Source organism: Macaca thibetana, chromosome 16 (assembly GCF_024542745.1).
Source record: "Macaca thibetana thibetana isolate TM-01 chromosome 16, ASM2454274v1, whole genome shotgun sequence".
In the NCBI taxonomy this organism is placed as follows: domain Eukaryota; kingdom Metazoa; phylum Chordata; class Mammalia; order Primates; family Cercopithecidae; genus Macaca; species Macaca thibetana.
Window position 1 is genome coordinate 38172845 of NC_065593.1, and position 24426 is coordinate 38197270.

Here is a 24426-nt window from a genome sequence, read left to right on the forward strand (position 1 = left end):
CTTAAAAAAAAAAAAAAAACATAGCTGAGTGTGATGGTGCATGCTTGTAGTTCTCACTACTTGAGAGGCTGAGGTGGGAGGATCACTTGAGCCCAGGAAGTCGTGGCTGCAATGAGTCATGATTGCGTCACTGCACTCTAGCCTGAGTGATTGAGCAAGACCCTGTCTCAAAAGCAAAAAAGAAAGAAAGAAATGGATTTATCTGTTCTCTAATAGCAATGTCAGTTGTCCTTGATGTGGTGGTTCTGATATACGTAAATTTCAGTTACCATGGTTTAGTTAAGTAATACCAGTCCCGCAGCAACATTGCGTATGTTAACTGAGTAAGTGCATAAAGTACTGCCAGTAGCTCTTTAGTCCACATATAACTATATAACGTAAATAACAGATACGCGTCACGATCCATGACCCATCAAGTCAGTGCTTTCAGAGTCTCAGTGACTGGTCACTCTGCATCTGTTACTCAGTTCACATACAGAGCAGAGCATGCAGTTGTGGTGCCTCCTTGTCTCTCATTGATAAAACTGCATGACAGTTTACAAAACTTATAATCAAAGTAAGGAATAGGCCCACAAAGATAAAGGCACAGCAAAGAAACAAAAGTGGTGATGCTGAAAGTACCATCCAAACTGAGTTTAAGGAGAGTCTGTAGAAGAAAGAGCTCACTGTGGGAATGTTGACACTGCCAGTGAGGTGAACTTGTTGACTTGAATGAGGAAAGTGGTCGTGGCAAAAAGGATGAAAATGTCCCCAAAGTGACACCAGCAAAAACAAAGATTTTACAAAGTAAAAAAAAAATTCTTTGAGCTATTTCATGACATTAGAAGTTCAGAGGATAAAATGTAGACAGCAGTTTCAAACTTAGAAAAGAGTACAACAGTTGTACAAAGCACAGAGAAGGTGCTTGTGCTGTATCATAAGTTACAGGGCAAGAGCACAAGCACTGTTCAAACTTCCCTTGATAAGTTTCTTACAGAGAAATAAAACGCCTAGAAAGAGAGAGAGAAAGTTAGCTCTCAGTGTTCCTAATGTAATTACAGTGTACTCATAAGTTCAGTGTTTTTACTTTACTCATTTTTAGTTTCCCTATGTAGTAAAGGTTTTTAATGTTTTGGCAAAATTTTTTAAAACTCCTAAGACAGTAATAATTTTTCCTATTGATTATTAAGATTGTTTTGCGTGGTTTCAGCTTGTACAATCATTTTTCCAATCCCATTCTACCACAGAAAGCAAGGACTGAGGCCGGGTACGGTGGCTCATGCCTGTAATCCCAACGCTTTGGGAGACTGAGATGGGCAGATCACTTGAGGCCAGGAGTTTGAGACCAACCTGGCCAACATGGTGAAACCCTGTCTCAACTAAAAATACGAAAATTAGCTGGGCATAGTGGTGCATGCCATGCCTGTAATCCCAGCTACTCAGGAGGCTGAGGCACAAGAATCACTTGAACCCAGGAGGCAGAGGTTGTAGTGAGCCGAGATTGCACCACTACACTACAGCCTGGGCGATAAAGCAAGACTCTGTCTTAAAAAAAAAAAAAAAGGGACTGCCTGTGTTATCAAGTAGTAGGAAGCATATGTGATTTCTAAGGACAGAGCAGCATTTCATATTACCTTCCCTTGTTGAAACACATAAATTAATTAATTTTGGGGATTATATTGTGGTGCCATATTCAATTCTGGTAGTACTAATGACAGTTCATCAAGCTTATGAAGGAAAGGTTTTCTCTGATAAATGGCTGAGAACTCCCCCTGGTCCAGGCTTTTTCTCAGGATCCCCCTGTATTGAGCACCCCGTGCTTTCCTGTACATACCCAGCCTTCACATTTATTGACAGTTTGTGGCTGGTATCTTAATGATAGAAATTCCCTGTAGAGGAACATTTTTAACTATTGAGAAATAACTTACCCTCTTTCCTCCCTATCTTCTTGTTTCAGCCTTGAGAGAACCTGGGAAATTTGATTTGGTTTATCACAATGAAAATGGAACCGAGGTAGTGGAGTACGCTGTGACACAGGAGAGCAAGGTAGGTGTGCTTCTCTTCTTGCACTGCTTGGCCATACGTTCTTTCTTGACCAATTACCTGTGGTTTGGAAGGTGACATTGCACTACAGGCCCTGGAGGGAATCTATGGTATGGCAATACCAGTGCTAAGTGCCAAATCAGGGCTCCATCTTGGCCCTCATAGAGCCTGTGTGACAAGATGCACAAATAACAAACTTTAAGAGCGTACAGTTGTTTAAAATTATAGCTATATAAGGATTCCAGCAGGAAAGGGTAGCGTATTTAGAAACTTTATTGGCATATACATTCAGAGAAGTGCATATAATTACATGGCTGGAACAATTTTCACATGCACATACCCATGTAACCAGACCCAGATCAGGAAATAGAACATCATACCCACTCCCAGAACCCTCTATTATGTCCCCTTGCAGTCACTACTGTCCCCCAAGTGTTACCACAGTTCCAACTTTTATTTTTTTGAGAGTGTCACTGTGTGGCTCAGGCTGAAGTGAAGTGGCATGATCTTGGCTCACTGCAACCTCCGCCTCCCAGGTTCAAGTGGTTCTCGTGCCTCAGCCTCTGGAGTGCCTGGAATTACAGGCGCTTGCCACCTCGCCCAGCTAATTTTCGTATTTTTGGTAGAGACTGGGTTTTACCATGTTGGCCAGGCTGGTCTCGAACTGCTGACCTCAAGTGATCTGCCCACTTAGACCTCCCAAAGTGTTGGGATTACAGGCGTGAGCCACCGTGCCTGGCCTGAGAGTTCCAACTTAACAATAGCACAACAGTTTGAAGAGTGACATAAAATGATGATCCCGTCCTCTGACTTTAAATCCTTAAATTGCCATTTTAGGAAGTATATGGTTTATACCTTTTTAAGCAGCCAGACCTACCAGAGTTGCTGGCGGTGGCTAGCTCATTAGGTTATGGTGGCATTAAATAGAAGTTAGATTTAAGAAAATGCTCTCTTTTAAGGTGTTTATACTTGAAATGTTATAGATACTATTCTGTAAATTTCAATATTGCAAACATTTTTTCTGAAGTGTGAACTTGTAGAAACCTTAGCCAGACTATGTTTTACCTTGTCTCTAAGGTAGATGACACTTTTAGGGATTTATTCCAGAAACACGTTTTTAGTGTTTGTGGTAGGATCAGCAGATTTGGCCTGGTCTCCTGTACTTCTTTATTTTATTTATATATATATATATATATATATATATATATATATGTTTTTTTTTTTTGGTTGAAATTGGAAACTGCATTGGAAAATTAAACCTTGGAGGCTTTTCTCTCTATGCCCTAAACAGAGGCCTGAAGTAGAATAGAAAGCCTGTAATTAGGCCGGGAACCCTGGTTCATGCCTGTAATCACAGCACTTTGGGAGGCTGAGGCGGGCTGATCCCTTGAGTCCAGGAGTTCAAGACCAACCTGGGCAACATGGCAAGACCCCGTCTCTACAAAAAATACAAAAATTAACCGGGAGTGGTAACACATGCCTGTAGTCCCAGCCACCTTTGGGGGTGGTGGGGGCAAGGCAGGAGGATCACTTGAGCCCAGGAGGTCGAAGCTGTAGTGAGTCCTGAATGCCACTGCATTCCAGCCTGGACTGTAGAGGTGAGACCCTGTCTCAAAAGCAAAAAGCCTGTAATTACCGTTTTTGACACTAGATGGCCCTCATTATTCATTCATAGGACCAAGCCTTAGCGTTTGCTTTCTCTTGGTGGGCTGTGAAATAGTTCGTATTTTTTTGTTTTGTTTTTCTTTTTTTTTCTTTTTTTATTGTTGTTATACTTTAAGTTCTGGGATACATATGCAGAACATGCAGGTTTGTTACATAGGTATACATGTGCCATGGTGGTTTGCTGCACCCATCAACCCATCATCTACATTAGGTATTTCTTCTAATGCTATCCCTCCCCATGTCCCCACCCCCCAACAGGCCCCAGTATGTGATGTTCCCCTCCCTGTGTTCGTGTGTTCTCATTGTTTAACTCCCACTTATGACTGAGAACATGTGGTGTTTGGTTTTCTGTTCCTGTGTTAGTTTGCTGAGAATGTCCCTGCAAAGGATGTGACTCATCCTTTTTTATGTCTGCATAGTATTCCATGGTGTATATGTGCCATATTTTCTTTATCTAGTCCATCATTGATGGACATTTGGGTTGGTTCCAAGTCTTTGCTACACACATATGTTTATAATAGTTCCTGTTTTTAGGTAAGTTAGGATAAGAACTACAGAGCAGTGCGAAAGGGCATCAGCATCCTAGTGATACCCATCTGGACTGCATCTAGTTCCCAGAAGGTCTCCAAGCCACCTGTCCACAGGACAAATCAAATGGAGGGGTTGGGGGAGCTACTCCCTCCCGCAACCCCTCATCCCCTGTTCTTAATCAAAGAAAGATGAAATATATTTAATGTAAAATTTAGCTTCATTCTAAGTAAATGAGTTATTTATTTATTTTCCCAGCACAGAGTTTCACTCTGTCACCCAGCTGGAGTGCAGTGGCGCAATCTCCGCTTACTGCAACCTCTGCCTCCTGGGTTCAAGCAATTCTCCTGCCTCAGCCTCCCGAGTAGCTGGGACTACAGGCATGCGTCACCACGCCTGGCTAATTTTTGTATTTTTGCAGAGACATATATTGGCCAGGTTGGTCTTGAACTCCTGACTTGAGATGATCCACCTGCCTTGGCCTTCCAAAGTGCTAGGATTATAGGCATGAGCCACCATACCTGGCCTCTTTTTTTTTTTTTTTTTTTTAAATTAAAAAAAAATAGAGATGGAGTCTCACTAGGTTTCCCAGGCTGATCTTGAACTCCTGGGCTCAAGCGTTTCTCCCCCTCAGCCTTCCAAAGTGCTGGGATTATAGGCGTGAGCCACAGCGCCTGGCCTAAAGAGTTACTATACCCTAATTGAACTCAATTTATTGGAACCCAAATTATTCCCATTCTTCAATCATTCTACACTGATGGAAAATTTACTTGGCTAAAAATTTTAACTTACTAAAACCTGTATGACCTCAAAATAAAGTGCCTAAACTGGGGATTTTGTCTTTTTCCTCAGATCACTGTATTTTGGAGAGAGTTGATTGACCCAAGACTGATTATTGAATCTCCAAGTAACACATCAAGTACAGAACCTGCCTGAGTATGACCTCTCCACCTTAGAGTTTATGAATGTCTTGTTTGTGAAAGTGACTCTAACTCGAACCTTTTTTTTTTTTTTTTTAAAGAGGATTTGGAAGTTGTATGGATTTTTATCTTCACTTTACTGCATAGGAAACAATCTACCTCATCATTTAAAATGACATGGGTGTTGGTTTTGTAGATCTTTGGTTTTTTTTGTCAGGTTTAATTTCAGCTAACAAAATGTAAAACATGACATTCCTTGCAGACATTGTTGTATACCAGTATGGTTTCTTCTCTTTTAAATATTTTTGGCCATCAAGTAGCAGTCGTCGGTAGGAGTTTATAATACCAAGAATGTGCTGCGTATCTTGTCTCAATAAGTTTTAAGTAACACTTAAAAATATTAAAGCATGTTACTTGATCTAATTTTTTAGCATTTGAGTTGTTCCATCAAATGGAGCATCTCGTAAATTTCAAGTATTTTATACTTGGAATTGTTAAGAGTTAAAAGGTAGTTGGATGTGTCACAGACAATGAGTTAAGGAATCCTTTCATGTTTTTCCCAACTTTAAAATTAAGGATTCTCAGGGCCCTGTGTAGAGCAGTGAAAATAAGATGTATGTGTGTGTGTGTATGCCTGGAGGAGAATTGGTGTTCCACTTGGATGAGAGGATTGGCTGTGAGCTTCAGACCAGGAAATGTGTCATCTTGCCAGGCGCCTGGCTGAGTGTGCTGGAGTGAGGATCTTAAACAGAAACTTCCTTTTCTGTTGTTATTCACTACAAAGCTAAAATGGCCAAATATATACTGTGAAAATGTTTCATTTAACAAAAGATCAGATCCCTCCTTCAGCTGTACACATTTTTAAATAAAATCATATTGAACTAAACACCTCTACCGAGTCATCATGTTGAGTATTGCAAATTGTTGTCTTATTTTACAATAATGTGAGAGATTACAATTTTCTGTAACAAGAAGGTTTGCTTTGACTGATGAGTCTGATGTTGCAGAGTTTGGTCCAGTGGAGTTTGTCTGATCTGGGAGCCACTGCACCAGTGGAGATGCTGGCCAGTTTTACTTTGTATGTCATGAATGTGTTTCAAAATGTGCATTTATTGATTTGTAATGAGAAGTATTACTCCCGAAAGGATGAGAGTAATGTGAATGGTGGGATCTTGGCACTGGGGTTCTGTGTAGCACACTTGCCTTCCAGGGTTGGAAAACAAATTAAGATAGATAGTAAACATTGACCAAAGGAAAATGTTGACCTCAGGGTGTGTTTTCATCAGATTATAATCAGTTTATGAGTCACCTTTTCCTTTGTTGTGTTTGTCAGACTATGAATAGAGTCCCCTAGAAGGATTATGAAGTCAATTTAGGGGACCATGACCAGCATTTTGAAAAATAAAATACAATAGAATAGAAAAACAAAAAGTGTGTCACATCCAGCGATGCTTTTTTTTTTTTTGGAGACCAAGTCTCACTCTTTTGCCCAGGCTGCAGTGCGGTGGCATGATCTATTTCGGCTCACTGCAACCTCCGCCTTCCAGGTTCAAGCGATTCTCCTGCCTCAGCCTCTCCAGTAGCAGGGATTGCAGGCGTCCGCCACCACGCCTGGCTGATTTTTGTATTTTTAGTAGAGACAGGGTTTTACCATGTTGGCCAGGCTGGTCTCAAACTCCTGACCTCAGGTGATCCACTCACCTCAGCCTCCCAAAGTGCTGGGATTATAGGCGTGAGCCACCACGCCCAGCCTAAGCCTGCTTTATGAAACTTTTGTTTCATGACATAGAGCCATGTCTGTACTGGATCACCCTGTAAAGTGTAAATGTATTTCTTATTGCTTGAAGTCAGGGATACAATTGTCATGTACTCAAACTTGGAAACTCTAAACAATGTCATTTACCCAGGAGTGAGAGAGAAAAGGGGAGGTGAAAATGAAGATGCTGAGCAAGAAGTGCTTGCCAAGGACTCAATCTCTGCCTCATTGTTTCTGGACTAGTGGTCCAGAGCACTCTCCTAGATGAGGAAAAGAGAAAGCACTCAAACACCAGCTCTTTTTATTATAGGATGATTATTTGCCAAAGACCAACTAACCGAGGGAGAGCGTAATGTAACTTCAGAGCAGTGTTCTCTTTCCCCAGGATGTTTTGGGCTGTCGCTCAAGTGGCTGTGTCCTGGCCTCAAGTGTAAGTAGCAGTCAGGCCCCTGCCTCACATTTCCCACTGTGCAGCCATTATCTTTGGGAGCATGAACCTCTGACTTACTACCTTTCTGACCCCATGACTCAGTTTTGTTCATCTTCAGATTGTCTATGCAATGTTAAGTTCTAAGCTGCTTTAACTCTGCATAAAAAGACTGACGCTGACTTCATCAGCCCAGTGTCCCATTGGGTGATTTTTCCCTTTTTTTTTTTTTTTGAGATGGAGTCTTGCTCTGTTGCCCAGGCTGACGTGCAATGGCTCAGTCTCGCTCACTGCAACCTCTGCCTCCTGGGTTCCAGCGATTCTCCTGCCTCAGCCTCCCGAGTAGCTGGGACTACGGGTGCACACAACCCCGCCTGGCTAAGTTTTGTATTTTTAGTAGAGACAGGGTTTCACCGTGTTGGCCAGGCTGGTCTCAAACTCCTGACCTCAGGTGATCCACCCACCTTGGCCTCTCAAAGTGCTGAGATTATAGGCATGGGCCACCGCGCTCGGCCACCATTTTTCTGTTTTCTTGAAGTGCTTAAGCTCTCCAACTCCAACCATATCACTGATACAGTTGGTCTCTTCTTTGCTGTCCTCCTGTTGGGCACTGCGGTGATAACTTAATTACCTGTTAACTTTTCTTTTTAGCTACTTCCAAACCTGGATTTGTTGGGTCTTTCTGCTCCTTCAACTGTTCTGAAGGGATGACATCACAAAAACTCTTTTTCACAGACAAAAGAACTAGCCCACTCAACACATGGATACTGTTTGGTTCTAATTTTCAACTTCTTTATATTTAAAAGCAGCTGTTGCAAACTTTTTCCGTAAGCCTTCATCCCCTAGTGTCAGCTTGACAACCTTTTGCAGTTCACAAACCAAGACAGGCAGGAACATGTGCCTCTCCTTTGTGCCCTTCCCTTCATTGTAATGAATGCACTGATCTGTTTTTCTCCCCACTTGACTGTTCACAGCTCTTGTTTGCAAGACCTGCTATATCAGTGTAGGTCTAATCAGGAGGGAGAAACCACATAGTAATCCAAACAGGAAAAGTTTAATATAAAGAATTCCTGATTCTCACTGGGATCAGAGTGATGAGGAACTGGCTAGTAAGAAGTAAAGAGAACTCTAAAAACACAGAATAGCAGATACAAGGAGCAGCTACTACCCTGGGGCTGAGATAGACACACCCAAGGAAGAGCCCCTAGACTCCACCCTCAGGCTGTGAGCAGGCTCCTTTGGGAAGGCATGGCCCTACCTCACTGAAGGACATGAGGAGTCACCATGATACTGCACCAGCAGAAGTTGCTGGAAACCTGTCATCTTCCAAATGTTGACACATTTAATTAAGTGATATTTTAAAATTGCATTTGTTAATATTGCTAAATATGTGATCTTATCAAGAAAGTCTTAAGTATCAGGAAGTTGTCAGCTCACGATGGCAGATACAAGTTTTCCAAAATTCTAATTTTTGCTTGAAAGCTCAGTTTTTCATTGACAACAAATACTGTTTGTTCTTGAATTAAGTGGCTCACTTTATTGTCAAGAAAATGTGGGCCAGGTGCAGTGGCTCACGCCTGTAATCCCAGCACTTTGGGAGGCCAAGGCAGGCGGATCACCTGTGATGAGGAGTTCAAGACCAGGCTGGCCAACATAGCAAACCCCATCTCTACTAAAAAATGCAAAAATTAGCTGGGTGTGGTGGCACGTGCCTGTGATCCCACCTACTCAGGAGGCTGAGGCAGGGAGAACTGCCTGAACCCAGGAGGTAGAGGCTGCAGTAAGTGGAGATCGTGTCACTGCACTCCAGCCTGGGCAACAGAGCGAGACTCCATCTCAAAAAAGAAAATGTATACCAGTCCCCAAGTCTGAATGACCACAAGTTTTCTGTCAGTAATTATTTCAAGTAAAAATAGTGCTTTCATGGAAAATGTGGCTAGTTCAGCTTACAATTCAAATAATTGCGTAAGTGCTTTTCCTTGAGACAACCATTGTATTATGGAATGCAGAAGTGCTTTATGTATTAAGAAGCTGTGTCTCTAAGGGTCAAGACTTAATAATGTTAATAATTGTTATTCTATCAAGGATATTAAGCACAGCTGGCTTTGCCCCTTACTATGAGTGCATGGCCCAGTGATGCCACTGGCTAGCAGATTTGTGCTGAAGTGCAGCGGTTCATTCCATATTGGTTTTGCACCATCAGAGCAAACATCAATGCTGTGAAAAGACAACATAATCATAGTAGCTTTGACCTTGCAGATTCCTAAAAGGGTCTTGAGGGGAGGAGTCCATAGACCACACTTGGAGAACCACTGACATCGTGGAAAGAAAACAGGTTTTAAGTCAGATTTGGGTCCACATCTGAGCCAGGTGACCTAGGGTGAGTGTCTTCATTTGCCGCATGGGCCTAACCCATGCTCAGACTTAACAGTGAAAAGTTAAAATCATGCTAGACTAGACCCTGGCACATAGCAGATGAGCAGAAAGTATTGATCTACTCTTAAGCCTCTAATCAGACTCAAAAGACGGTGATTGATAAAGTTCAACTCATTAATAATTCAGAAAAAAAGTAATGACTGAGTTATTAGCATGGGGGTATTCTTATGATGGATTCATTTCACTTTGCAAAAGTTATATATATTTTGAGACAGAGTCTCGCTCTGTCACCCAGGCTGGAGTGCAGTGGCACAGTCTCAGCTCACTGCAACCTCCACCTCCCAGGCTCAAGCGATTTTGATGCCTCAGCCTCCTGAGCGCTGGGACTACAGGTGTGCGCCATTGCACCTGGCTATTTCTTTGTCTTTTTAGTAGAGACCGGGTTTCACGACGTTGGCCAGGCTGGTCTGGAACTCCTGGCCTCAAGTAATCTGCTCACCTCGGCCTCCCAAAGTGCTTGGATTACAGACGTGAGCTACCGTGCCCAGCCTGCAAAAGTTACATTAATTTAATCAAAAGGGTATTTGCATCCTGCCTCAAATGGTTGTTCACTCTAAAGGTTCACTGCCTAAACATAAGAGTGCAGTCAACACCCAGCTCGTGAAACAACAAGGTGTACCTATGAGAATGTGATAGCCGTGAGAATATATCTCCCATGTTCTTTTTTTTTTTTTAATTAAATGACTTAAGGATCCACTGCTGGGATCTCCCGTGTTCTGATGGACTTGGTGAGGAAATAATGCAGTGGTCTAAACAGTGAGTCTCAGCCGGAATTTAGGCACCCAATCTTGTGGCCATTGGGAGGTCTTATAATGTTAAAACCAGAAGCCACCTTCCAAAGAAAGAAGCCCACCCTCCACTTTACTTCTGAGACAAGACTCAAGAGGAGATGACATCTCAGAGATGGTGAGTGGTTAGAGTGTGGCTGCCACAGTGATGACCCAGCTGCAAATTCTGCTTTGGTCTTAGTCACTTCACCTCAGGCAAGTTCTAACCCCTCTAAGCCTCAATTTCCTCATCACAGTACCCACCAACAGTAGCATGGTGAGGACAGAATGAGATTATGCATGCAAAGCAGTTAACGCAGGACCTTGTACATTGTTAAGTGCGCATGAGATGTTATTCTTTATGTTTCTGTTTTGTGACTTGCCTAAGGTCCTGCTCCAGATTTTCAGCAGAACTTGAATCCCATCCTTCTAAATTTATTTTCATCTGTTACAAACAACGTGTGCCACATTTCATATTATAGCTGCCATATTTAAACTCTAATTACATCTTTGGGTAGGAGGAAATCAGTCACCTAATTCTCTTTTTTTTTTTTTGAGACGGAGTCTCGCTCTGCCGCCCAGGCTGGAGTGCAGTGGCCGGATTTCAGCTCACTGCAGGCTCCGCCTCCCGGGTTCACGCAATTCTCCTGCCTCAGCCTCCCCAGTAGCTGGGACTACAGGCGCCCGCCACCTCGCCCGGCTAGTTTTTTGTATTTTTTAGTAGAGACGGGGTTTCACCGTGTCAGCCAGGATGGTCTCGATCTCCTGACCTCGTGATCCGCCCGCCTCGGCCTCCCAAAGTGCTGGGATTACAGGCTTGAGCCACCGCGCCCGGCCCAGTCACCTAATTCTCATCAGAGATACTTTTATCTTGTAGGGCTTGGGAGATTTCTGCTGACTACATTCATCCATTATCTTCTAACCGTTGTGTCTTCTGATGTTGAAGTAACATAGCTTTCTTCCCACGGCTCTAGCCACGTAAAACAAATGATCCCACTTTCAAAGAGATTATATTAAGACAACAGTGGCTAGGCACAGTGGCTCATGCCTGTAACCCTAGCACTTTGGGAGGTCAAGGTGGACAGATCACTGAGGTCAGGAGTATGAGGCCAGCCTGGCCAATATGGCGAAACTCTGTCTCTATGTACTAAAAATACAAAAATTAGACAGGCATGGTGGCGGGCGCCTGTAATCCCAGCTACTCGGGAGGCTGAGGCAGGAGAATCGCTTGAACCCGGGAGGCGGAGGTTGCAATGAGCTGAGATGGCACCATCATACTCCAGCCCGGGCAACAGAGTGAGACTCTGTCACAAAAACAAAACAAAAAAACCCAACCCAGTTTTGTGGGGTTATTAAATTGCACAGGAGAGAGCAGCCATTCACAGATGGATTAGTGAGAGATTACAGGAAAGTAAGCACAGTGAAACGACAGAAGAATGCAGTTGGGATATAATGGGAAGGGTGTTTGCCTCCTGTCTTCTGCAGATGCTTCCCTCAATCATTTTATTAACCTTGCAGTAACACAAACCCACATGATAAGTGACCAGATTTAGAGACACCGTTCACAGGGTTTTGGCAGAGTTTCATCATATAAAATGTGGCAATTAGATCGCGCCACTGCACTCCAGCCTGGTGACAGAGCGAAACTTGGTCTAAAAAAAAAAAAAAAAAAAAAGGCAATTAAGGTAATGTCTGGGCAGGGTGCAGTGGCTCATGCCTGTAATTCCAACACTGGGAGACTGAGGTGGGAGGATTGCTGGAAGACAGGTATTCCAGACCAGCCTGGGTACATAGTGAGACCGGATCTCTACAGAAAAATAAAAACAAATCAGCTGGGCTTGGTGATGTGTGTGCCTGTAATTTCAGCTACTCTGGAGGCTGCAGTGGGAGAATCACGTGAGCCCAGGAGTTCAAGGCTGCAGTGAGCTATGATTGCACCACTGCACTCCAGCCTAGACAACAGAGCAAAGACTGTCTCAAAAAAAAAAAAAAAAAAAAAAAAGAAAAATGATATTTGTAGGGTACATTGGGGTAAGCAGAGCTGTAGAGCTCAAAGTCTTGGAATGCAGGTAATGTGAGCCATTTGAGCATACCAGTGCTTTGCAACATAGCAGTTAGTTTAGGGGCAAGGAATTAGTAGTTTAGGACCAGAATGCCCTGATCAGCACTGACTATCCATACCATCATGTTGGCCTGGCCACCATCAGCATAGGAGAAGCCATCACTGCCACTGTGGCCCCAGATGGAGATCCACAGCTGGAGACAAGAAAATTATTACAAGGAAGCTTTGGAGAAGAGAAATGACAGTAGCTATGTGCCAACTATTTTTCCAAGCACTTTACATGTATTAATTCATTTACCTAACTTACGAGATAGGTACTGTTATTTTCTCCCTTTCATGGAAGAGGAAACTGAGGCACAGAGGTTAAGCTCCTTGCCTATGAATACAGCAAATGAAAGAGCCTGATTCAAATACAGGTTGTCTTCTCCAGAACTTGTACTCAACCACTATGTCCCATAAAGAAACAGGTGCAGAATTAAGTGAAAACGTAAATTGTAGCACATTATATACTTACGGAGTTTATTTCTCATTTGATTTTTAAAAGAAAATTCCTTGGGTGTGGTGGTATGCCTGTAGTCCTAGCTACTTGGGAGGCTGAGGTGGGAGAATCACTTGAGCCTGGGAGGTTGAGGCTGCAATGAGCGGTCACCGTGTCACTGCACTTCAGCCTGAGTGACAGAGCGAGACTTGGTCCAAAAAAAAAAAAAAAAAAAAAAAAGGCTCCTGATATAGGATATGGATAAAAATGTTCTGGAAGGGCATGCATGAAACGTAATGATGGTCACTGACTGCTCTGCAGAGGGACTGATGGGTAAGGAGCTTCTGACTTTTTTTTTTTTTTTTGAGACAGAGTCTCTGTCATCCGGGCTGGAGTGCAGTGGCATGATCTTGGCTCACTGCAACCTCTGCCTCCCAGGTTCAAGCAATTCTCCTGCCTCAGCCTCCTGAGTAGCTAAGATTACAGGCGTGTGCCATCACGCCTGACTAATTTTTGTATTTCTAGTAGAAATGGGGTTTCACCACGTTGGCTAGGCTGGTCATGAACTCCTGACCTCAAGTGATCCACACGCCTCAGCCTCCCAAATGTGCTGGAATTATAGGCAAGAGCTGCTGCACCTGGCCATACAACTTTACAAAAACACAGCTTAGTTTTTATTGACTCCAAATTAGGAAAAATTGTGAAAAAGGAAAAATAATGGAAACATTATTTTGAAGAGTTGTACCTAAGAAAAATTAGAATTCAGTCCAAACTGTAAAAAATAATAAAAATTGAAAAACATTAGGCAAGATTAGAATCTAGCAACATATGTACTATAGTTTTTGAAACAATTTTTCTCTCTCCAGTTTCCCATTTTTACTAAAGACAAATCATTATGGACTGATTTGCATTACTATACTTGGCCTAATTATTTGTATACAGTGCAGCAAGTATAATTTTTTTTTTTTTTTTTACATAGGCTTTTAAATTGGCTTTGATGGAACCTTATTCCATAGAAGGAATCTCAGATAAGACTTTTTAAAAGCCGAACCTGGCCATGGATTTGTACCATCAAATACCTATGAGTTGGGTGAATTCCTGTCCTCTTATGGTTCCAAGATAAACTTGGTGCTTCTGGGCCTGTCAGAAAGTGACATTGTTTACTTATCACAGGTCAGAAACCCTGTACAGGAACTGTAGACAAATGTATGAGGCCAGTTTTTCCAAGGGATTCCTACTGGCTCCATAAGTCAAGTTTGATTCCTTAAAGGAAAGCACACCATTCTAGTCAAAGCCTTAGTAAAATAACTAGTTTCTCCAATTGTGTCCTATTACAAATTAAAACAGATTCTTATTACACTTATGCAAATAACTGTATTGTCATAAATTAAGAATACTCAAAAATAGTTTCCAAATTCTGTAGAAATCAGGTAGAGAGAAACAAATAGACTCCAAATTTTGTTCATAGGCGCATACTCAATTGTTAAAAGCTGTAAATAGCTTAAAAGAAAAGTTTTCTTCACTCTGAAAAACAAAACAAAGGATCAGCAACACTTTAAGCAAAAAGTTAAAAAGACTACTTCAGACTTCTATTAGTTTAGTCTATGAAGTGAATTCCTGTTCTGCTTAATATTCATGAACATTAAGCTCTCCATGAGTCCTGAAAGTTTTTCCTTAAATCTGATGTCACAACCTCCAAAGTTATCAGAAACCTGCATTCAAGAGCACCTGTTAAGAGTTTTATAGCTGATTATAAAACCACCTTCTAAAAAGGACCAAAACAAGATAAAAATTGTCTGTTGATGACAAAAAGTTTTAGGGCAGCCATAGTCAAAGGACACAATTGACAAGGAAATTTGTCACTTCTGTGGCACATAATACTTTAACATAACAATTATAATTATTACTTATAACACACATTAAGTCATATCAGTATTATAGGAGTTTCCCATAATTTTGGAACACATATGAATAACATATTTATACAAATACAGCCCAAAGAAAATGAAACACCATTTCATATTTGACAATGCTTCCTGTATAATTTTTATACCAAATAAGCCAAATATGTCATTTTTGGACTTTAGGGAACCTATTAATATCTTAAAGAATTACTAGGTCAGAAAAAGATGTAATTTATAATTTAATTTTGGAAAGTTTGTCAAATATCAAAAGTTTAAAACACTTGATATTACAAAATAGGATCCCAGGTCATTGTAAAATAAGTCATTCATTTAACCAAAGTAATAATTCAAAGATTTTATTAAAAAGGCAAAAACCTTCATTCTTTGAGAGAGGAGACTTAATTTTTCAAACAATAAGCCCTAATAAAGATAGCATGAAGACAATTAAATTTTTTTCCAAAATTTTATAAACAATCTATAAAATTTTTGTCTTGACCATAAGATATAACTTCCATAAACCTTTATAACCTTTAATAAGGAGTTGGTTAATGCTTCAAGAAAACCTTGTTAATCTGACACAGGGGCCCATATGCTGGTCTTGCATCAGTGTGCCTTTGACATTAATGATTATTTAATAGAGAAACTGAACTTATTTTATCTCTCAAAATCAGCCCTTACAATCTCACATGTCCACCTCTTCTGCAATAGTCCCTGGGCCTTGAGGAGTTGAATAGCTTTAATTTTTGGCCCTGTGTCTCAGGAATGCAGTTTGTTTTGATTAGCATTTTCTATCAGGCCTGAAGATGAGGCTTTAATTGCTGCCAGTATTTAAGATTTAGCAAGACTTGGTGTTCTTTTTGGACCCAGGAGTCAAAGCCCTGTAACTCAATGTCACAAGTACTTTAAAGTGCATACAGGGAGATACACAAATGTAATAACCTTAATTTAAACAAATTTTAATCTCAGTTTTTTCCCTAAGCAAACCAAAACTTAATAATAATATGACAACTTGATGGTATAAACTTTTTTTTGCTTTTATAAATCCTCTTATTGTGATTTACACAGACCATTCATGACATGCTTGAACTTTCTGGTTTGTCCTGAATATCCCTTTTTTAAACAACCCATTATTTTATTTTAGGATTAAATTTACCATACAAGATTCTCATAAGAAATTATTTCTCTTTAAGCTTTTTTTTATTACTAAAAATCCCTCTTTATTTTTAGAACTTTCCTTACATCTCTCTTATTTCCTTGTTCCTTTTACCTTGTTTTACACATGACCTTTAAATAAGCTTTAAATCAGATAAAAATTGTTCACCTTTTTTAAAAGGACCCTTTTTTTTTTTTTTTTTTTTTTTTTTTTTTTTTTTGGAGATGGGAAGTTTAGCTCTTGTTGCCCAGGATGGAGTGCAATGGCACGATCCCTGCTCACTGCAACCTCCGCCTCCTGGTTTCAAGTGATTCTACTGCCTCAGCCTCCTAAGTAGCTGGGATTACTGGCACCTGCTGCCATGCCTGGCTAATTGTTGTATTTTTAGTAGAGACGGGGTTTCACCATCTTTGCCAGGTTGGTCTTGAACTCCTGACTTCACATGATCCACCTGCCTCGGCCTCCCAAAGTGTTGGGATTACAGGTGTGAGCCACTGCACCCAGCCAGAATACATTTTTTTAAATAGAAAGAATGTTTTCCTACAATATATTTTAATTGGAAAATACCCAAATAACGATATACCTATTATTTAATATGTTTAGATTCTAAATTATGACAAGTTTGTCTATAAGTATCTATCCCATTACATTTATCTATTTTATTTTAATTTACCTAGATTATTTATGAAAACTGCAATAGTCATCATTTAAAGTTGTGAAACTTGCCATTGCAAAATTCTGAGACAGTGAAAAATATATGACCTAACGGACTCCATCTTGCTTCTAACCTCCAAGCTGTCCTTGTTCATTCCTGAACTCTGGGAGGAACTTAGTTTATAGTTTCACTTTGAAACGAAGATGATAACAGTCCTTTCTGAAAACACCTTACTGCCTGTGGACTAGACTGCTTAAAGCCACAAGATAGAAGTTATGGTAATCTTATTAAATTCAAGATGTAGCTATTTTTATTAAATCAATGTCAGTGTTTTATTTATTAAAGATGACATGAGCAAAGGTCATTATGTTTTGGGCTGACTTTATAGTTTTGTAACCCCTATGTCAAATTTTGACACGTTATAGTATTTGGCAGGGATTAGTATGAAATTGCTTGGTCAATAAATGTAAACAAAAAGATGTATGCTGGCAATTATTAAGACATTTCTAATATTAATTTACCAATAATTTTATTTATTAATTTTTTGAGACGGAGTCTTGCTCTGTTGCCCAGGATGGAGTGCAGTGGTGTGATCTGGGCTCACTGCAAGCTCTGCCTCCTGGATTCACACCATTCTCCTGCCTCAGCCTCCCGAGTAGCTGTGACTACAGGTGCCCGCCACCATGCCCGGCTAATTTTTTTTATTTTTAGTAGAGATGGGGTTTCACTGTGTTAGCCAGGATGGTCTCAATCTCCTGACCTGGTGATCTGCCTGCCTCGGCCTCCCAAAGTGCTGGGATTACAGGCGTGAGCCACCACGCCTGGCCATTACCAATAATTTTAAAGCTAGCTTATTTATTAAAGATTTTACTTGGCTAGGCATGATGGCTCACGCCTGTAATCCTAGCACTTTGGGAGGCCAAGGCGGGTGGATCACAAGGTCAGGAGATAGAGACTATCCTGGCTAATACGGTGAAACCCCATCTCTACTAAAAATACAAAAAATTAGCCAGGCGTGGCAGCGTGCGCCTGTAGTCCCAGCTAATGGGGAGGCTGAGGCTGGAGGATGGCATGAACCCGGGAGGCGGAGCCTGCAGTGAGCCAAGATCACACCACTGCACTCCAGCCTGGGTGACAGAGCAAGACTCTGTCTCAAAAAAAAAAAAAAAATTTTTACTTAAGGTATGTAAACTTGGAAAAGCATTTGACTAGTTTTTTTTCCTGATAAAGTATTTGATTCAAACACTTTTATTTTCTTAAGACAGCCCTAGGCAGTTGTCAGTTAAATAGCCTTAAATTTGTGTATTAAAGGAAACAACTCAGTTGAAAATCATATAGCAAAATTTACATCATAAGGTATGGAGAGAAAAAGTCTGGTGTGCTAGAGAAAGATTAAAGATGGATGCCAGATCAAACACAAAATTATAAAAATGTATCATAGGATTGTACATGGAGACCAATTTTATTTAGATAGGTATTGTCAGGCCTCTGAGCCCAAGCCAAGCCATTGCATCCCCTGTGACTTGCACACATATGCCCAGATGGCCTGAAGTAACTAAAGAATCACAAAAGAAGTGAAAATGCCCTGCCCCGCCTTAACCGATGACATTCCACCACAAAAGAAGTGAAAATGACTGGTCCTTGCCTTAAGCAATGACATTACCTTGTGAAAGTCCTTTTCCTGACTCATCCTGACTCAAAAAGCTCCCGCACTGAGCACCTTGTGACCCCCACTCATGCCCGCCAGAGAACAACCCCCCTTTGACTGTAATTTTCCTTTACCTACCCAAATCCTATAAAACGGCCCCACCCTTATCTCCCTTCACCGACTCTCTTTTCGGTGCACCCAGGTGATTAAAAAGCTTTATTGCTCACACAAAGCCTGTTTGGTGGTCTCTTCAAACGGATGCGCATGACAGGTATTACCTGTCTTTTACCTGGATCTCTGGGCAGAGCCCACACTGAATCCTGGGTCTCCAAACAGGGAGAAATATTATGAGGGTAAACCACGTGATGTTTTTACAGGACACTTAAAAAAATTTTTTTTTAACAAAGACATTTTTTAAATGTCTATACCCCATGCTTCTTTAAAAACCAAGAGTATCCTCTGTTGCAATAACTATTTTAGTCAATAAATTAGGTAACACCATACAAAAGCAAGCAGTTTAAGGGCTTAGACAAATTTGTCTGTTACACTCTTAGGATTCCATAAGGAAAAACAGGTTTCTCCCCTAAAGGGACTCTGGTGCCTTCTCTGTTTGCTTTAAGGAACCCCCGGCTATTACAAGCTATTTTAGGTCCTCCATACAGCAGAGGGTGCAAGAGAAAGGAGAGATAGCAGAAGTAAACAAAGAATTCAGTCAACTGAGAAGAAAAACTTATTCAAAAAAGAGACAAGGTCCTAGTAAGGGAGGAGACCACCCCTCATATCGTCTTATGCCCGAGTTTCGCCTTCAAAGAAAGAAGTAAAAACTAAAAGGCAGAAATGAAATCCACAGGCAGACAGCCCGGTGCCGCACCCTGGGCCTGCTAGTTAAAGATCGACCCCTGACCTAATTGGTTCTGTTATCTATAGACTACAGACATTGTATAGAAATGCACCGTGAAAATTCCTATCTTGTTTTGTTCCAATCTAATTACCGGTGCATGCAGCCCCAGTCACGTATCCCCTGCTCGCTCAATCAATCACAACCCTCTTACATGCACCCACTTAGAGTTGTGAGCCCTTAAAAGGGACAGGAATTGCTCACTCGGGAAGCTCGGCTCTTGAGATAGAAGTCTTGCCGATGGCCCCGGCCGAATAAACCCCTTCCTTCTTTAACTCGGTGTCTGAGTAGTTTTGTCTGTGGCTCGTCCTGCTACACTAGGAGAAAAACACATAAAAAATATGAAGGCCTTTTAAACACAAACACACATATGCACAGATACACACACACATCTTGGATGTTAGCTTTTAATTAAGGTGCCTTTTAACTATTGAGCTCCTTTTAAAAAATCTTTTTAAATCTCATTACCACATTTCAGCGAGGACCGTTGCTGCTATTTCGAAGTACAGCCATTGCTCTTTCAGTTCAGCCTGGTTAGCAAAAAGGTGGCCTTGTTATGTAAATAAAGGCCCTTAGTAGTCAAAATGTTTCCTCTTTTTTTTTTTTTTTTTTTTTTTTTTTTTTCCTTCTGCGGGCTGTTTTTCTCCCCTCAGCACACCAGCTGGTTGTTAATCTTAAATTTAGCCAAGAGAAACCCCAATTCAGTCACTTACCTAGGGATGGGTCTCAGGCTGAAGAGTGCTCTCTACCATCCTAGAGGCAGGAAAAAATAGACCTCATCTTCCCTGTTGTAAGTGAGCTGAGACTCCATAAAGGAGTTACCTACTTTCCATCATCATGGAAGCAGGAAAAACTTGCCTTCCTTGTGTTGGAAGCAAGTAAAACTCCAAAATAACAAAAGGAGTTGCACAGCAAAATAAACTTTATATCTCAATCAAATATTGGGAAATCAGATTCTCTGGAGGGGGTGCTTCCAGGCCTCAGCAAATTGTCCTATTGGTTTGAGCCATAAAGATAGCTCAAGGTGGTGCCAAGCACCAATAGGAGATTTGTCAAAGGTCAGGGGCACCTCCATATAGAATCCCTCTGTGGTTAACAAAATGTGAACTTCGAAAATCTGAGACAGGTCTCAGTTAATTTAGAAAGTTTTGGTGAAAAAAAAAAAAAAAAAAAAGTAATTAGAGACAGGGTGGTGCTGGATTAACCAAATGGTGGATATGATCTAAGTTTAAGGCATCAGTAGAAAGGGGAATAAAAGCAATAAAAGCCATGAAAAACACAAAGTTTTGAGGCCAGGCGTGGTGGCTCACGCCTGTAATCCCAGCACTTTGGGAGGCCGAGGCGGGCGGATCACGAGGTCAGGAGATCCAGACCATCCTGGCTAACACGGTGAAACCCGTCTCTACTAAAAATGCAAAAAAATTAGCCGGGCGTGGCAGCGGGCGCCTGTAGGCCCAGCTACTTGGGAGGCTGAGGCAGGAGAATGATGTGAACCCGGGAGGCGGAGCTTGCAGTGAGCCGAGATCGCGCCACTGCACTCCAGCCTGGGCGACTGAGCGAGACTCTGTCTCAAAACAAAAAACAAAAAACAAAAAACAAAAAACACAAAGTTTTGAAAGACTGATGTTGGCTGGGCGTGGTAGCTCATGCCTGTAAGCCCAGCACTTGGAGAAGCTGAGGTGGGAGGATCCCTTGAGGTCAGAAGTTTGAGGCAAGACTAGGCAACATGGCAAAACCCTGTCTCTACAAAAAATACAAAAATTAGCTGGATATGGTGGTGTACGCCTCCAAATACTCAGGAGGCTGAGGTGGGAGGACGGCTTGAGCCCTGGGGGTGGAGGTTGTAGTGAGCCAAGATCACGACACTACACTCCAGCCTGGGTGTCAAAGCAAGATTCTTTCTCCAAAAAAGAAAAAGAAAAGAAAAGAAAAGGAAAGAAAGTTTACTGTTTAAAACAAATATAATAATATGATATTGTGGGGTTACTATATAGGCAGATGTTAAATACAACCACAGTAAATGGACAAGTATAGCAAAAGAGAGGGGAAGTGAAATTTTAATGTAATAAGGTTCTTATATTTTATATGAAATAGTACAATGTGATTTATTGATTTATTTATTAGAAATAAGGTCTTGCTATATTTCCCAGGCTGGTCTTGAATTCCTGGCCCCAAGCAATCCTCCCAACCTCGGCCTCATTGTACAATGTTAACTGTAAATAGACTGTGCTAAATTAGAGATGCATATTATCATCCTTAGCACAACCACCATGAATATAGTAACACAAGGAAATTTGGGAAAGTAAAACAATATGTGGAAATTAAACAACATACTCCTAAGTAGCCAATGGATTAAATAAGAAATCACAAGGGAAATTAGAAAATAGTTAGAGATCACTGAAAATGAAAATATTCCATACCAAAACTCTTGAAATGCAGGCAAAAACATGCTTAGAAGGAAACTTATCACTCTTCATACCTATATTAAAAACAAAGAGGAAAGAAAAAAAGAAGGATCTCAACCTCAAATCACCAATTTTGTTGATAAAATCCAATACCTTTTCATGACTAAAACATTCTACAAAATTAGGAAAAAATACTTTCTCAACTTAATAAAGGGCATGCAGAAAAGAACAAACTAAACTCAGAGAAACAAAAGGAAGGAAATCATAAAGATTATAGTGGAAAGAAAGGAAATAGATAATAGAAAAACAATAAAGAAAATAGTGTCGAAATTTGGTTGTTTGAAAAGATTGACAAAATTGACAGAACTTTAGCTAGATAGAACGAGAATAAAAAAGAAGACTCAGATTACTAAAATCAGAAATAAAAGTTGGGGCCGGGTGCCATGGCTCATGCCTGTAATCCCAGCACTTTGGGAGGCCAAGGTGGGCGGATCACGAGGTCAGGAGTTCGAGACGAGCCTGGCAAGATGGTGAAACCCCGTCTCTACTAAAAATACAAAAATTAGCCGGGTGTGGTGGCGCACACCTGTAGTCCCAGCTACTTGGGAGGCTGAGGTAGGAGAATCGTTTGAACCCAGGAAGCGGAGGTTGCGGTGAGCCGAGATCGTGCCACTGCACTCCAGCCTGGGGGACAAGAGTGGAACTCCGTCTAAAAAAAAAAAAGAAAGAAAGAAAAGTCATGATATTACTACTGACCTTTCAGAAAGAAAAAATATTATAAAGGAATACTGTGAATAATTGCATACCAACAAATTAGATAACCTAGATTAAATGGACACATTCCTGGAAACTCAAATTACCAAAACCAACTTAAGAAGAAATAGAAAACTCGAATAGGCCTATAACAGGTAAAGAGATTGAATTAGTAATCAAAACTCTTCCCTGAAAGAAAAGCCCAAGACTGGATAGCTTCACTGGTGAATTATGCAGACATTTAAAGAGAATTAACATCAATCCATCACAAACTCTTCCAAGAAATAAAAGGATAGAGAACATTTCCCAATTCATTCCTTGAGGCCAGTATTAGCCAAAGATATGACAAGAAAAAATTACAGAATCATATCCCTTATGAATATAGACACAAAAATTCTCTACAAAATACTAGCAAACCAAATTCAGCAATGTATAAAAAGCATTTTTTCCCCGTAATATACACCATTATACACTATGACCAAGTGGGATTTACCTCAGGAGTGTGAAGTTTTTTCAACATATGAAAATCAGTACAATTACACCATATTAATAAAAGAGTAAAAACTGATAATTATCTAAATAAAGTCAGAAGAAGCATTTGACAAAATCCAACACACTTTAATGATAAATATACTCTGCAATTTAGGAGCAGAAAATGTCTTCAACCTAATAAAGGGCATCAAAAATAACCCATAGCTAACATCATACTCAGTGGTGAAAGACTAAAAAATTTTTCCCTAAGGTGAAGAATAAGACAAGGATGTTTGCTACTGCCATTTATGTTCAGCATTGTACTAGAGATTCTAGCCAGAACAATTGACCAAAAAGGAAATAAAAATAAAAATTACAAGTTACAAATAAATTAAAAAATAAAATATTGGGAAGGAAGAAGTAAAACTATTTCTACTTACAGATGACATAATCTTGTATATAGAAAATCCTAATGAATTAACACATAAAAACTATTATAGGTAATAAACTAGTCCAGCAAAGTTGCAGGATACAAGCTCAATATACAAAAATCAATTCTATTTCTATACAGTATCTGTGAACAATCTGAAAATGAATTAAGAAAACAATTCTGGCCAGGCGTGGTGGCTCACACCTGTAATCTCAGCACTTTGGAAGGCCGAGGCAGGCGTATCATCTGAGGTCGGGAGTTCGAGACCAACTTGACCAACATGGAGAAACCCCATCTCTACTAAAAAAAAAAAATACAAAATTAGCTGGATGTGGCGGCACATGCTTGTAATGCCAGCTACTCAGGAAGGCTGAGGCAGGAGAATCACTTGAACCCGGGAGGCAGAGGTTGTGGTGAGCTGAGATCATGTCATTGCACTCCAGCCTGGGTAACAAGAGTGAAACTCCATCTCAAACAAACAAACAAACAAACAAATGAAAAAAAAAAAAGAAAAGAAAAGAAAGCAATTATATTTACAACAGAATCAAAAAGAATATAATACTTAGGAATAAATTTAACAAACTAAGTTAAAGAATTGTACACCAAAAATTTTAAAAACTTGTTGAAAGAAATGAAAGAACTAAATAAATGGAAAGACATCACATGTACATAATTCTGAAGACTTAATGTTGTTAAAATGGCAATACTCCTCAAATTGATCTGCATATTCAACACAATTCCCATTAAAATCTGAGCTGGAATTTTAGCAGATATTGAAGAGCTGATGTTAAAATTCAAGAGACCCAGAATAGCTAAAACAATCTTGAGAGAGAAGAGCAAAATTGAAAGACTCACATTTCCTGATTTCAAAATTTATCACAAAGATATAGTAATCAAGACTGTGGTGCTGGCATAAGGAGAGACATAGATAGAATAGAATTGACAGTCCAGGCCGGGCGCCGTGGCTCAAGCCTGTAATCCCAGCACTTTGGGAGGCCGAGACGGGTGGATCACGAGGTCAGGAGATCGAGACCATCCTGGCTAACAC

The 24426-nt window shown here is 40.6% G+C and overlaps 1 protein-coding gene across 1 annotated transcript in view; it reads left to right on the forward strand.

Annotated features, from left to right (window-relative positions):
* Positions 1-6021, forward strand: part of COIL (coilin) — a 252232-nt gene extending 246211 nt beyond the window's left edge. Inside the window, exons 7-8 of the mRNA XM_050764685.1 lie at positions 1937-2025; positions 5068-6021. Of these exons, the coding sequence (XP_050620642.1) occupies positions 1937-2025; positions 5068-5151 (173 nt within the window). The 3' untranslated portion in view covers positions 5152-6021. The remainder of the gene's footprint in view (positions 1-1936; positions 2026-5067) is intronic.
* Positions 6022-24426: the final 18405 nt, after the last annotated feature.